The 15,938-nt window shown below is 35.7% G+C and overlaps 1 protein-coding gene across 8 annotated transcripts in view; it reads left to right on the top strand.

The window, feature by feature from the left end:
• Positions 1–15,938, top strand: part of PLEKHA5 (pleckstrin homology domain containing A5) — a 253,695-nt gene that overhangs the window by 203,016 nt on the left and 34,741 nt on the right. For 6 of the 8 annotated variants that reach the window (XM_043881501.1, XM_043881502.1, XM_043881503.1 and 3 more), the window contains 3 exons: positions 8,633–8,695; positions 9,884–9,964; positions 10,100–10,249. In XM_043881501.1, coding sequence (XP_043737436.1) covers positions 8,633–8,695; positions 9,884–9,964; positions 10,100–10,249 — 294 coding nt within the window. Of the gene's footprint in view, positions 1–2,803; positions 2,885–7,729; positions 7,754–8,080; positions 8,117–8,632; positions 8,696–9,883; positions 9,965–10,099; positions 10,250–15,938 lie in introns of those variants that run through there. The other 2 variants (XM_043881509.1, XM_043881507.1) reach the window with 2 other exon arrangements.

The raw sequence follows: 15,938 nt of genomic DNA on the forward strand, positions 1-15,938 counted from the left end.
AATAAAGAAGCTACATGAATATTTTGTACAGCATAAGGAATGTAGCTCATTTTATAGTAACTTTAAATGGGTATAATCTATAAAATACTGAATCACTGTGTTGCACACCTGAAAATAATATAGTATTGTAAATCAACTATACTTCAGTTTTTTAAAAATGGTCATTTTTTAAATGTTATTTTTGCTCTTTGTATTTTTTTTTAGTTTTTCTGTTCCTAAGTCAGTGTCTTCTCATAAGGTCCCCCCTCTTAGTGACTTAATAGTTAATGATCTTTGACAGGTAAATTAAATGGAGGCAGTTTTTAAATCGAAAATGTGGCTTCCCTCTATAACATGCATATTTACCCCCTCGAAATATTCTGCTAAATAAATCAGGCTGGATTACCCTTCTGCTGAAAAGATATTGTCCCTTTTCCCTTTTAAAATACATTTTTTGAAAGTATTTTTAAAGGTCTAAAGTCTGGATACTAGTCACTGGTCTGTACCCTGTTGGAGCTCCACTTAAAGGTGAAAAACCACCATATTGAAAACCTAGCCATGTGACAAGGGCCTATTTGCAAGACTCCACAGGCAGTTGCATTTTGACCTTGAGTGTCTTTTATGTTTGGAGACTATCCAACCTGCATTATTTCTTAAACATTCATGCTCTTGACCATCTTTCAAACCCCCGGGCCCTCTACCTTCTTCCTCCCAACCCCCCACCCCCTCACCTAACCTGAATCAAGCACTCTTCTGTCTAATTTTCATGGCATGCTATTGAAAAATAGCAAGTGTAGATGAGATTGCTTTGAAAATCAAAATGATATAATACTGAAAATGAAGAGAGACTAAGCTACCTACATTATATGAAAGAAAGAAAGAAAGAAAGTGAAAGTCACTCAGTCGTGTCTGACTCTTTGCGACCCCATGGACTTTATATAGTCAGTGGCATTCTCCAGGCCAGAATACTGGAGTGGGTAGCCTTTCTGCTCCAAGGGATCTTCCCAACCCAGGGATCGAACCCAGGTCTCCTGCATTGCAGGCGGATTCTTTACCAGCTGAGCCAGAAGGGAAGCCCACATTATACAAAGTATGTATCAGTGCAGTCAAATGATGAAGCCAAAACCAAAGGCAGTTAGACTTTATTCCAAGATCAACATTTGATTGGGTTTCCCAGGTGGCACTAGTGTTTAAGAACTCACCTGCCAAGGCAGGAGACACAAGAGATGCGGATTCAATCCCTGGGTCGGAAAGATCCCCTGGAGGAAGGCATGGCAACTCACTCCAGGATTCTTGCTTGGAGAATCCCATGGAGAGCCTGGCGGGCTACAGTACATAAGGCTGCAAAGAGTCAGACTTGACTGAAGCAACTTAGCACACATGCAATTCTTTGGTTAAGATAGAACAACAAACATTCCTTTAAAATAGAAAGAGGTCTTAAATTTCTGTATAAAAGTTGTTTTCTGCTAAAGAAAAAATTTTATCTATAGTTGTCTATTTATAAGTTACTCCCCAACACTAAAATTTTATGTTGTACTTCCTATCAACACAGTTCTTTCCTGTGTGCATGAGAAGTCACCTGTAAATGCCTTGGTTCCTTACTGGGTAACAGTGAGGGGAAGAGAGTTTGAATTCAACCAGCATGTAGATTTGAGTTTTACTGACATACAGACATTTGAGTTTAAGTAATAGTAAATGTTTAGATTTAAAAACAAATTACTTACCTAGAATAAAACTTTTTAAAAGGCGATTAAACCAGTCACAGAATGTTTCTCATTTGACAGCTAAAACAAAAATTACTGACTTGAAACATTGGTAACTAGACTGCAAAAAAAATTGTCTAGGTGTATAGTTTTCAAGATTTAATTTTTACTTATGCGTTCAGTCTTAAGATTAGTAAACTTTGGCAGATTTTGTTAAATCAGTGAAGTAGCATTTGTTAACCATGATAGAAATGTTTATTTTCTATAATATGGGGGGTGAAAATTATGTAAACTAAATGTCACAAATTGCGATTATAAACAGACTTATCTGCTTACAAATGGTACAAATATGTTGGCCTTTTACTGTCTATACATAATGATAATTGTCTTTTTACTGCTTTAACTTTTGAGTCCAGAGCCTGCTAAAACAAATATTTTTCTAGAGGCAGTAATTAAGTACAATATAGCTGGAAATGTGAACATAATTTCAGTCTTTTAAAGAGCTGGGAGATTCACTGAGTCTTTGCTTATTTAATTTTAGTTTGCACAGCTTTGAAATCATTCTGCATATGGTGTTCTACTTTGAGATAATCCGAAGTAGAGTATATATAAACGTCTATCAAGATTAATAATAAAGTGTGTGATTGTTTAAGTGAGAAGGTATTATTTGTTGAGAGCTAAGTTTTTTCTGAAAAACCTTACAAAGTACTGAATATCATTTTAAGCTTTTTTACTAAATAAGTAATTAAGTTATGTCATTTTTCTCCCTTTAAGTTTATAGGTGGTTGCCTTTTAGTTTATCCTTTGAATCTTGATGCTTTATCATCTGTTCTAGTGTATATAAGGATGTTCATTAATTGATTATATTGATTATGTTTATTAAGTAAAACCTTTACTGCAGTTAGTAAGCCCTTTTTATAACCTTGGCAGTATTTTACAGCTTCTAATACTTGTTTGAAATGGCTTATATTAAGTTGATTCTGTACAACCTTGGGATAATATATAAACAGCTGCACTCTTAGGAAGATATTAAAGTAGAGGCTATATTTACAGTGTCGTCTTTCAAATCTAGCTATGCTGTAAACTGATGTTTGCTGTATGCTCCTCCTGATTTGAAATAGATGAAAGAAAATGAACCTATTATCACCATGGTTCACACAATGATTGAGAACTCGGCGCTAAGACCCCAACTGTACCAGCAAGTAAGGTCTTGGACAGTGAATGATACTGCTTTATCATCTGCAAAACCCCTCAGTGACAGTTTTCGTTTCTCCTCAAAGTTACTCATAACATTGGTCTTTTTTTCTTATTCCATTTTTTGTTTCTGTCTCTTTGGAAAAAAAAATAAAACCAACAACCCAACTCATCCATGCTTTTCAAGACGCGGCAGTTCTTCGCATGGCTTTGCTGAACATTCTGCTGTTGAATATTAAATGTGCCATTTTCTTGAAGTTTTTATACAGAGTATTTGATTGAAATGTACTTGGAGGTCTGCAGTACATGTGTAAAATTTTTTTACTCACTTGCCATTAGTTTTTGATTAAAGCATTGTAACTGACTTTTAGGGAAAACTTAAAAGAATTTTTTTTCCCCCTTTCAGGGGCAAGCTCCCCAACCTCTCTCCCCCACAGTGTTTTAGGAGTAGTTTATATTTGTATGGAAGTTATTTAGGGCTTGTTTCTGTACTGTGGTATGGTAAAAACTAAAGATAACCGTTTCTTACCATACTGGGAGTGACTTCTCCCTGGATTCTTTTCACTCTTCTGTAGTCGTCATGGTCTTCATATCTTACCCCATTCTCTTCCCTAACTCAAAATACGTGCCATGGCGCTGGCTAGCTTGAATTTAGGACCTCGGTAATCTGCAGATCTGCAAAAGAAGTCATGTTACACATTCCTCTCCAGTTTGTGTTTTTTTTTTGTTTTTTTTTCTGTTTTGTATTTCATGGTCTAATTGTTCTTAGCTGTGTGTTTTGCAACATCAGCTTAGCTTCTTCCACTTCAACACCCTCAAATTAACTGTGGCCTATGACCTGTCACAGTATTTTAAAAATCATACCGAGGAAGAAAATTAACATGAAAAATGAATATACCTTTTAACTGAAATATGTAAAAGCACCTGGTAAAAGAAGCACCTTGAACTTGCACTGGCTTTAAAGGTCTCTGATTTGCCTCAAGGTGCCTTGAGGTCTGCATGATGGAACTTGTAACTAGGAGACTGAAGCAGTTGATGGGAGGGTCACTCTTATTTCTGAGCCCAGTTTTCAAAACATGTAGAGTGTGTGATTGAGCATAGTTTTTAATTTGCAACAAGGAGATAAACTATTAAATATTTAAAGTTAAACAGCTTTACTCTTCAAAAGAAAAAGGAATCTCCATTCTTAAAGTCACGAGATTATAGAACCTTGACACTTCATTCCAAAAAGCCACACTTTTTGAAAGGACTTGATCCGGAATTGATAACCTTTTTCAGCATCCAAATCTGTCAGTTTCTAATTTTATATAATGCTGACTGACATGAGATCGAAGGCCTTTTATTCTAACAGGTTGTGTTTTCGTTTTTCACATTTTGTATATTTCCAATAAGTAAGAGCTGAGATTTTCTGTTTAGTTTGATTTTTCTTTTTTATATTGATCGGTAATCAAGGCTGATGGTGCAGAATTCATTGCTGATTGAAATCATTCAGCTGCACTAGAAGTTCTCACTGGAGTTTTTCAAAAAACATGGAGTTTATCTGAGACTGGTCTTCCATAGCATCACTGACCTTGAATACTGAAAGAGTAATAGATTTATATACACATATTTCCACATACTGATTCTTGAAAGAAAAAAAAAAACCTGAAATTGCACAGAACAGGAAGATCTGAAGGTCTGAGAGCAGCAGCCATGCCTGAGTTTGCGATATGGGCAGCCAGGTAATCTATATTGACTATCAGTGCTGTCCAATCTAGGGAGTTTTTAGATAATTCTTTTCTTTAACTAGCCAGTAGTAAAGTGATTAATCATTGGCAGAGCATCACTGATAGATAAAAGTGACAGACACAGTTCTTAAATTCTGTCTATATAGACTTCTATGAATTGAAATTATACCTTGTTTTTCTCCAGATTTTCCTTCTGGTGTTACTATTGAAAGAAAATCTTTATGAAAATTTTTGTTGTACACCTGATGGTTTGCTTTTCTGGGATTGCATTTGCAATGCTGTGTTGATAGGTTCCTGAAGTTTAGCTGAAAATAAAGTGGCAGTATGGGCTTCCCAGGTGGCACAGAGGTAAAGAATCCATGTGTCAATGCAGGAGACACAAGAGACTCGGGTTCGATCCCTGGGTCAGGAAGATCCCCTAAGAGAAGGAAATGGCAACCCACTCCAGTATTCTTACTTGGCAAATCCCATGGACAGAGGAGCCTGGCGAGCTATATTCTGTAGCATCACAAGAGTTGGCACATGACATAACATAACATAACAGTGTTTTATGACCATTTATTCTGAGTCATAGCCATTTCAGGTTTTCTCTTAGGAGACCCTCTGTGTTTCCATTTTCCTAAAAGAAAGAGGACACCTGAGAAATAACCTAGGCAGTAATTTTTTTTGGGGGGGGGGGCGGGGGGCAGCATTCAGTATGCAAGATCTTAGTTCCCTGACCTGGGATTGAATCCACACCCCCTACAGTGGAAGCATGGAATCTTAACCACTGGATCACTAGGGAAGTCCCAGTAATTTTCTTAAAATTAGTCTTATTTTCTTAAAATTTTCTTAAAATTATAAAAAGAACCTAAAACTGAACCAAAGCAAATGTTAAGTGAGCATCAAGTTTGAAAATTCCTCTGGTTCTATTAACCATTCTATCTCCTTTCACAAGTACAATTTGTTCTTGTACAATTAGCATAATTAATATCAGTGAAATTAATCACATGACAATTGCTTTAAAAGAGACAGACTGATTAGCAAATATGCATGCATAGCCTTAAGAGCATTTTTGAGTTTTTGTAGGACATGTCTAATTTTATCGAAATATTTCGCCTCAGATCTGTTTTTGTCTTTTATGTATATATTCATATGCTTTAAAAGATATATATATATACACACATATATATATTTCACATACTTAAACGGGATACTGTAGAAGGTTCAGTTTTAACTGGCAAAAGTGATTTTGTTTGAACTTAATGCCAAACCAGTTTTTAAAAAGATTATGATACTATACTATGAAAAAGTTCTGAATTTCTAAATATAATATAATGCATATCCTTATATAATCAGTAAAGTCTGTATAATATGCTTCTCAAACTGAACTAATTACTTAAGTAACCCTCGGTCACTTTAGTGTTGCCGAGGTACCTCAAACAACGGTATTCAAACTCAGAACTTTCTTGCTAAAGATGTGTTTGAAAAATGATAAAAAATATTGCCATGAAACATTATTTCATGTCGAACTTGAGTTAATCAGAGTATTCATGAAGTTAATTTTTCTTTTTAGTAGGATTTTGATGTAGAGAACAAAATAGTAAACTTCTTTGATTCTAGATGGAAATTTTTAAAAATAAATTATATTCTAGAATTCCATGGTGGTCCAGGTTTAGGGCTCAGCGGTTTCACTGCTGTGACTCAGTTTCAGTCCCTGTTTGGGAAACTAAGATCCCTCAAGCCTTGTGGTGTGGCCAAATTTAAAAAAAAAAAAAATTTTTTTAATAAATAAATTCATCTTTTCGTAAAAAATCATCAGTAATTATAATCAGTAATACGAAATAGGCCATGCTTAAAAGTTAATTTCTTAGTAAATCTACTGTACTCCAGTGTAAAAAAGAAAAAGTTAATTATCTAAAGAACCATCTTGTTTTCTTATGCTTTTCTTCTGACAGGCAAAAGAAATGCATAGTGGAAGGTTAATTATTTTAAGATTTTATTAGCTGATATCCAGTTATCTTTATTGAATAAGTCGATAAAAGGTTTAGATAAATCTTCATTGGTACCAAAAATACAGGTACAACAAAATAAATTAATTTGTGTGTAATATTACTTCTATAGTTTTCAGGAAATAGCATTCTACAATTATAAGTACACAATATACATCTTTCCTATATAAAATATGCCAACTCATATGAAAATGCAGTGAGATCCACTAAATAAAAATGTTATACCATTATCCAAAATATTTGTTATAAATCACTGAGTTTCCATTTTTTAAATACTTGGCTTTTTCTCTTTGACTTGGGATATAAGATGAAAATCACATTTTAATCTAGATATAGCACTATTTATGCCCAAATACACGTTCCATGGTTTAGTAAAGCTGTTTGGTGTTTAACTTTAAATATTAAATAAGCAAAGTCTTTGTAGACATTTAGCAGCTAAAGGCTTTACATCTTTTATTTTTTATAAATGAGAAATACTGATTTTGGTGTTTCTGACTTTTTTTTTTGTCATGGATGTAAGCATTTTAAAATTTAGATTTTCTTTACTTGCTTTAGTATAAGTATAAACTCTTCTTGGATCTAGGTGCTTTTATTTAGAATGACAATCAGCGCTTTTCAGGACATATTCAGTGGCCTTTATTTTAAAATAGTGCATAAATATTCTGACTTTTGTCATTAAATTCATTTTTCATGTGATGTTCTTTTCTATGAAAGTTCTATGGTTTAATAATCACTGTGCATACCCCTTAAGTAGTCACAGAATCATTTGCATGAGGTACGTGAAAGCAATGTCTTGAAGTGAAACATGGAAACCAGGATTGATTATTGTATGTTTGGAATGCTTATTACCTTTTTAAAACTTCTGATTTCCACATTCCTAGATCCATTTAAAGTTATCTACTGTTTAAATAGTGCCTTCTTGAGATATACATGTCAAACAGTTTTTTACAGAGAAGTATATAGTTGTAACTTTTACATTCTTATGCATTTGTAGTGAAATTTAATTTTCCAATCTAGAATGTAGTTGGGATACATTATTCCTGTCCCCATTTTGAGAAAATGTATACCATTTCATGAACATGCATGGAGCCCCAATTACATTTTCCTACTATGTTTTTCTTACACTGTCTAGCAGTCAGTATAAAGTGAAAAGACAAGAGAAATACTACAGTTTTGCCTGTGGAGGCACTATGATATAGTCTGTGGTACAGCTGACTGGAATGGCTTATTGAAATCTTGGTAAGCACAGTCAGAAATAAGGATTGGCTTGACCAAAAGATACTTGGAAGAAGCTGAAAATAAGGTGTTTAAATACAGTGAATAGTAATTCATTACAATATAATAAAACAAAAGGTGTCAGCAAACACATCTGTACTTTTTATGAAATTTGGCCGTCCATATTTATAATGTAGACTTTCAGTTTTAAGAGATTCTGAGTGCTTTTCCTCTTTTCAATTAAACCCATCCTTTTCCTCCATTCTTTTAGTTCTTAAGACAGAGGAACAAGATAAGTCTATACTGTGTATGTGTGTTTATATATTACGTATATGTATACAATGTGTTCTAGGTTTTGTTAATAAAATTGTACAAAGATGTGTTGGCATCTGAGTGTACACATACACGGTTGTGTGGTTATGTGTATACCATTGAAAGCACGGTTTTGACTGCTGAAATAATGCCTGATTCGAGATTTGATTCGATAACAGCTGCTATGATTGTATTTGTCAGTTTTTTTCATTAAAATAATGTGTGTCTCGCAAATGGAAAACATAAGGTGCTGCATAATTTTATTTGACCAGCTTCTTATTTTGTCTGACAAGCTGAAGTTAGCATCATTCTTATGTATCTTGCATATTGATTGTATTGATGTTCAATAATTTTCTATTTTTGTAATGATCTGTGTTTGAACTAAACTTTTTAAAAGTATAGAATCATTAAAAAACCCATTTCTGTTATTGTTATATAAATTTACTATAGGCTAAGTAAATGTATATTTTTTATCATTTTTAAAGTTGCTGTGTGACATTTTGCCTTATAGCTGTCACAGGACGAATGCAGAGGAACATTATACAAATACAGACCCGAAGAGGTAGATATTGATGTAAGTATTAGCATGCAATATATTATCAGTGCTCTGCCAAAACATTGGAAATAAGCGTGACCAAAAAGATTTCCTCTTCCTGCTCTGCCCTCCAAAATGACATCAAATAAATAACATTTTCTTCTTTTGCACTTAGATTCAATTAAATCCTCACTCCCTGATTTGTCCTCTACCCACCCCACCCCAGTAATTAGCAGTTGAACAAATTTAGAATCATTTAAATGAAAGTAAAGAGTATTTCTGATATAAAATTATGATGGATTAGAGACAAAGTAAAAGTCATCTGGAGAAAGTGTCAACCTCTAGGAATTCTGTCACTGCCTCCTTTTATTACTGCTGTTAATCGTGGTTTACATCACTGACTTCCTTATTTATATCTCATTCTTCCCTCATTTCTGCTGGTTTTACTCCCCTGAGCTGTACCTCCTCATTCCAATGTATCCCATCTGATGTGACTTGAGTTGTGTTGTCTAACAAAGATAAGGGGGTTACTTTAATAGATAAATGACAAAGAAAGAATCTCAAATTTCTTGCTTTCTTTATGTCATCATGCAGTAACACTTGGGACGTATTTACTGTTTGTCCAGGGCTTTGATTTTTAGATATGTGATGAACTGGCTTATTGCAGGACTGAAGTCTTATTAACGTGCTCTCTCATGTTATTATAATTAAAAAATTGAGGTGTTACCAGGAATTTAAAACATTAAAACTGTTGAAAGTTATTTTTCTCCATTAGCAATGTTTTTACTTGTATTATTATAGTTAGAAGCGATTTTTTCTGAAGAACATGAAAAGCATAATTTTAAAAATATAAAGAGAATTCAGTCTGTTTTAATTAAGAATTGCATAAGTTACTTAAACTCTTTAGCAGTTTGTAGAGAAAATATCTTAACCACATTAAAATGATTTGCTGAAGTCATAGGAGACTGCCTGATTACTAAGAATATTTTGAATTATGTACGTTAAATAGTATGGTGGAAAATGCTTTTTTACTTTATATGCATTTTTTTAAGGTGTCCTATCTCTATATTCTATATTTTAATTTTCGTTTTATTGATTGAAATGAAGATTGACCTGATTAGCTATTCCTTGGCTGTTTTAAATGTGAGGGGGTTTTTTGTTATGCCTAAATCCAATTACAGGAAAAATTAAAAACTGCTAACAAAAGACATCTTCTCTGTAACCTAGGCCAAGTTAAGCCGACTGTGTGAGCAAGATAAAGTGGTACACGCTCTGGAGGAGAAACTTCAGCAGCTCCACAAGGAGAAAGTAGGACAATTATGTTTATTATCTACAACTGATGTTACTTTATATGATGATTATCAGGACACTGATAACTGAAGTAGAAAAGAATTAATTCGATGATGCAGAACATTAAGTGTAATCATTTTTTTATTATAATAGTACACGCTTGAGCAAGCTTTGCTGTCAGCCAGCCAAGAGATAGAAATGAATGCAGATAACCCAGCAGCCATTCAGAGCGTGGTGCTTCAGAGGGACGATTTACAAAACGGACTGCTTAGCACGTGTCGTGAGCTCTCCCGCGCCACTGCAGTGAGTAGCAGGGTTTCCTTCCTAGCAAACCGCAGCATGGCATGCAGTTCTTTTTTTTCGATTTAATTTATATCATTTTAATTGGGCTTTCTGTAGGATTTTTCTTTATTATTACAAAATTTTAATTTGTTGTGCTTAATTAAGACTAACAAAAATAAAGGGTGGTCTTTGTTTTTTTAATTAGTAGGCCTTGTGTTCTTTGTGAAATAGTTTTACAGGAAATGTCAACACACCTGTTTATATATTATGAAGATGAGAAGTTCTTTATAATGTTAAAAGTTGCTGCTGTTAGGAAAATAAATGTCATGTTAGAATAATTTTTGGAAGGTGATAATTGGATTCATTGAACCAGCCGTTTCAATTAAAGGCTCCCGAGAAATGCTTTTAAGAAGCCGCCAGCATTACCATTTTACAGCTGCAGTGTGATCTAAGGTTAGATGATAGTTTTGAGTAAGAAATATAATTAGCAGAACCTTTAACCCATAGTCCAGTTACTTCATAATAAAGAGTCTCCTAGGATTACCAAATCTAAAAGTCTTACTTAAGAGTTTATAAATTGAGTGTTTTATGAGTTTAAAGAGTCTGCTTTAGATCCGATGACGTACTCATTTCTAAACATAGTAAGAGCACCTGCCCAGGCAGCCCTTTGAAAGGGAAAAAAGCCATCTGTTACAGAAAACTGCAAACACACCCTTGTGTGTTCCTTCCGTGGGCTGCTCAGGGAGCAGCTACCTTTGAAGAAAGTCCTCAGACAGTGTAACTTAACTAAGAGAGGTCTTTCCCAGCTGGGAAGCTACCAGACTCTCAACATGGATCAGGATGGGGAACACATGTAAATCCATGGCTGATTCATGTCAATGTATGGCAAAAACCACTACAATATTGTAAAGTCATTAGCCTCCAACTAATAAAAATAAATGAAAAAAAAAAAATAAACACTAAATTCACTTTCCAAACACAGACTACTTTTAAAGGAATATACCATGGTTTTATATAAATCATAACTTGGTTTTTGTGACTCTTAAGTATTTTATATTTAATATACCTATTCTTCCTGCCTGTCAGTGCAGGAGACACAGGTTTGATCCCTGAGTTGGGAAGATTCCCTCCTTGGAGTAGGAAATGGCAACCCACTCCAGTATTCTCGCCTGGAGAATCCCATGGAGAGAGGAGTATGGTGGGCTAAGGTCCATAGAGTTACACACAGTCAGACACAACTGAAGCATCTTAGCATTCTTTAAAACAAACAAAAATACTGTTACTTCCATTATCTCATCTGAGTTTCTTAATTATAGACTGGTGTATACAGATACTTTAAGAATTTAATATCCTTGCAGTTGTGACCTCCTTGAAATCAGAACCATATCTCATTCACCTTTGTAACTCTAGCATTCAGCAATATAGGATGTGCATTAAAAATGTGATAAATCGGGGACTTCCCTGGTGGTCCAGAGCAATGCAGGGGATATGGGTTCAATCCCTGGTCAAGGAACTAAGAGCCCACATTCTGTGGGGCAAGTGAGCCTGCACCACAAAAGATCCTGCATGGCACAACTAAGATCGCTGCAGCCAAATTAAAAAACTGTGATGAATGAACTGAATGACTTACCCAGCGTTATAAAGCTAATTGAATGCAATACCTCCTCGAGGTCAACTCCAGGTCTTCTATCCATAATCCTGAAGCCTTAGATCTACATAGCTTTTTATAATATCTTCATAAAGAAATGTTATCTACAAGGAAGTAGTCATTTAGTGCATCAGTGATGGGTAGGATTTGGAAGAAAGGTGAAATGAAGGGCAGCCCATACAGGACAAAACGCTCTGAACCATAGCTGAGAGATGAGAATGTGAAGGGCGTATTTGGAGAAGCAAGAACTAGAACTGAGTAGCTGGCTGGAATCAAAGGTGGGAAATGTGAGGTAAGGAAGGGAAAGAGGGGTTAAGCTGTCAGTGCCAAGCTAAGGAAAAGCTTGGAATTTGTAAGACAACCTGAGTCAAATCAAAATTAAGTTGGAAACTATTTCACAATTTGGTGTCTGCTATAGAAAGTTTTAGAGATGTATAGTGTTTAATTGAAGTATTATTTCTTCCCTTACTAAGTAGGTTTCGTAACTTAAATCTCATCTGTAGGCTGTCTTCCAAGATACCTCCAGTCCTGATGGAAGTTTATCAGATACATTCAAAGAAATAATCACTTTTGAGTATCTCACTTTCTGGTTGTTATCACATATGATCACTTTCCTGGGAATTTTTTTTTTCCTTTGCCATCAGCATTATTCACTGGTCATTTACAAACCCTCAATATGTTCTTCTAAGACAGGTCTTAATGCATAGAATACAAACTATGTTATCTGTGCCTTTAAGTAAACATTCATATTTGTAGCTTAGGGCTACAAGTGGTTAGAACTCACTGGATGTTGACCAGACTTAAATTACATCTCTGGCAACAGAATCCCAAAGGATTCCTCTGATTCTTTCACAGTTGATTTTGGGGCATTGGTTCCAATCCAGGTTCTGAGGTATAAAACATATAAGATATGATTTTAGGCCTCCGTAGAGCAAAGCTTTGATCTTCTCACCTGCTTGGCCACTGAGGTATTAAAACCAAGATTTAATACATGATAAACATGTAAAGCAATGTTGCCTATGTGTTTAATTCTTGATGCAGCGTCTCTTCTCTCTAAATCCTACCCAACACACACACACACACACACTCACGCATGAGTATGCTTTAAAGCCTATGATGTCTTTGTGTGCTCTCCTGGCCTCTGCTTCTTTTTTTGTTTTTAATTTTTTTTTTTTTTACTTTATTCTACTCCTTTTTTACCTAAACCTAATTAGTGGGAAGGATTATTGTAACAGTCAATTATCCCTTGAAAATTTTCAGCATGTGGCTGTCTTAGTTTGGGTTTTTTCTGAAAGCAGAGCCGGGGATGAGGACCTGGGAGCTGTTTCCAGGAGGCGAAAGTGATGGAGGAAGTGTGGAGAATGAGACGGGGTGGGGTGGGAGGAGTGGCGGGGAGAAGAGTCAGTGGAGGTTCACTGCTGAGCTGGTCGCCACTGTGGACTAGTAGGGACCCTGTGAGGAAATGAGTTAAATATTTCTAGATTTCCCACTGAGAGGTGGGGAGCCTGGGCTATCTCTCATTCCTTGGTCGCAGTTGCCCCAGGGTCTTTAATTCACCGGCATTTCCAAAGCGCCCAAGTTAATTGACCACGAACACCAGCACCCGTGGAGTTGACCACAGTGCCTTGAAATCAGGTGGGCAGAGGGCTAAGTAAGCATCTGCTCCAGTCACCTTTCTTAGGAAGTTTACATTTAGGCTTTATCTCTGATTGTAAGAGAAATATTCTCATGCTTTATTCACTCAGCAGTGTTGCTTTTATTCTGACAACTCAAGGAGCCAGGTAAAGCAGATGCTCTTCACATACCTTAGATGAGAATTTAGGGCTCACCCAATAATGGTAGCAAAATAGATCTGTATTTCTGTGTTATGTACATATATTATCCGGTTTGATCCTTAAGCAGATAATGTGCAAAATAGATGTAATAATTATTTCCATGTTATTTTCATTTTCATTACCTCCACTGCACAGATGAAGAAGCAACTCAGGTTCATGGAGGTTAAATGACTTCCAAAATGACATAACCAATTAAAAACAGATCAACACCTAAATCCAGGACTTTTAAGATTTTTTTTTTTTCATGTGGACCATTTTTTAAGTATTTATTGAATTCATTACAATACAGCTTCTGTTTTATGTTTTGATTTTTTTTACCTTGAGGCATGTGGGATCTTAGCTTCCTGACCAGGGGTCAAACCCACATCCCTTACAGTGGAAGGTGAAGTCTGAACCACTGGGCCACCAGGGAAGTCCCTAGGATTTTTTTATTCTAGGACTTCTGTATTTTCTATTCCACTTTACTCTTTGTAGTTACATAGTTTGTATTTTCTGGAACATGGAATCAAATCTAGATTCTTTTACTCAGACATCTACAATCAGAATTCCATGGTTCAATCCTGGGTTTTGGCACCAAAGAAATACATGAACAAGTAAATAAAAATAAAGTTGGAATTTAAAGAAAACAACTATAAAGCTCCCCAATCATCCTGAATCATGCTAATACATGGCTTATGTATTATCCACTGCAGATTAGGACCAGTATATGAATAGTAGTAAACATTGTGAATATTTCTGGAGCAATTTATTGGGTGCCAGATTCCATTATAAGTGTTTTCACACATAGTTAAGCCACTTAAGAACCCTTTGGCAGGGGTACTATTACTACTGTGTTAAAAATGGAAAAATGAAACAGAGAGATTGCCCACAGTTACAGTGAATAAGCATTTTGTATAGACTTCCAGTAACTTTAAATTTATGTTCTAGACCAGATTCTGCATGGGACGGACTTAAGTCAATGGAGACTTTAAACTAGAATGGATAAAGTTTAATGGGCGGGAGAAGAGGACAGATAAACCACCTTGAAGAGAAGCCTGCACTTGAAATATCTTCATCTTCTTATTCTCCATATCTCACAGAGCTACTGAGAATTATAGATATAGCAAAATGTGATTTTTTTTAAACAAATCTATTGACAAACATGGATTGTCATGAAATACACTTTGAAAGATTTCATGATGATTTTTAAATACACTGGCTTTTTCATGATTGTAATACAACATCCTAGAAACAGAGGCAGCTAGGGGTGATAAACCTCTTGAAATGCTGCAGTGGAAAGTACCCAGCAACACTCGTGGATTCGGGGGAATCAAAAATCAAGTCTGAATCTCAGCAGATCTCAGCATCTAACTACGAGTTTATAGGAAACATAGAAAACAGAAGAGCAAGCTAAGCAATACCACAGGAATTCAGTTAACAGAATCAAGCATCAGAGAAATTCTACAGAACCAGTGACTAATTCTCTTCAACAAATAGGTAGCGAAGGAATAGACAGGGAAATTGTTACAATTTAAAATATTTTTTAGGACTTCCCCGGTGATCCAGTGATGAAGAATATCCCTGCCAATGCAGGGGACACAGGTTCAGGCCCTGGTCTGGGAAGATTCCACATGCCAGGGCATCTGCGCCCATGGCCACAACTACTGAGCCCTTGCTCTAGAGCCTGAGCTCTGCAGCAAGAGAAACGACCACAGTGAGAAGCCGAGCCCCACAGTGATACAGTAGCCCCTGCTGGCCGCAACAAGAGAAAGCCCACACGGCCACGAAGACCCAGCACACCTAAAAATAAATAAAATAATTTTTTAAATATATTTTTCAAGAAATACATGCGTGTGCTCAATCACTCAGTTGTGTCTGACTCTTTGAGAACCCATGGCCTGTATGTAGCCCTTCAGGCTCCTCTGTCCATGGGATTTTCCAGGCAAGGATACTGGAGTGGGTAGCCATTCCCTTCTCCAGGGGATTTTCCCAACCCAGGGCTTGTACCCAGGTCTCCTGCATTGCAGGCAGATTCTTTACCATCTGAGCCAACAAGGAAGCATATTAATTATTAGAATTCATTAGAATTTATGTTATCTTTTTCATTTTTGTTTCTTTTCTGAAGTGTTTATAAATGAAACAATATAATCTCTGGTGCTTGCTTTGAAATGATCCCACAGGGATGGAAAATGGATTCTGAAGATGAAACCAGATTGATCATGTATTGATTAACTTTTGCATTTGGGTG

Source organism: Cervus elaphus, chromosome 22 (assembly GCF_910594005.1).
Source record: "Cervus elaphus chromosome 22, mCerEla1.1, whole genome shotgun sequence".
Taxonomy (NCBI): domain Eukaryota; kingdom Metazoa; phylum Chordata; class Mammalia; order Artiodactyla; family Cervidae; genus Cervus; species Cervus elaphus.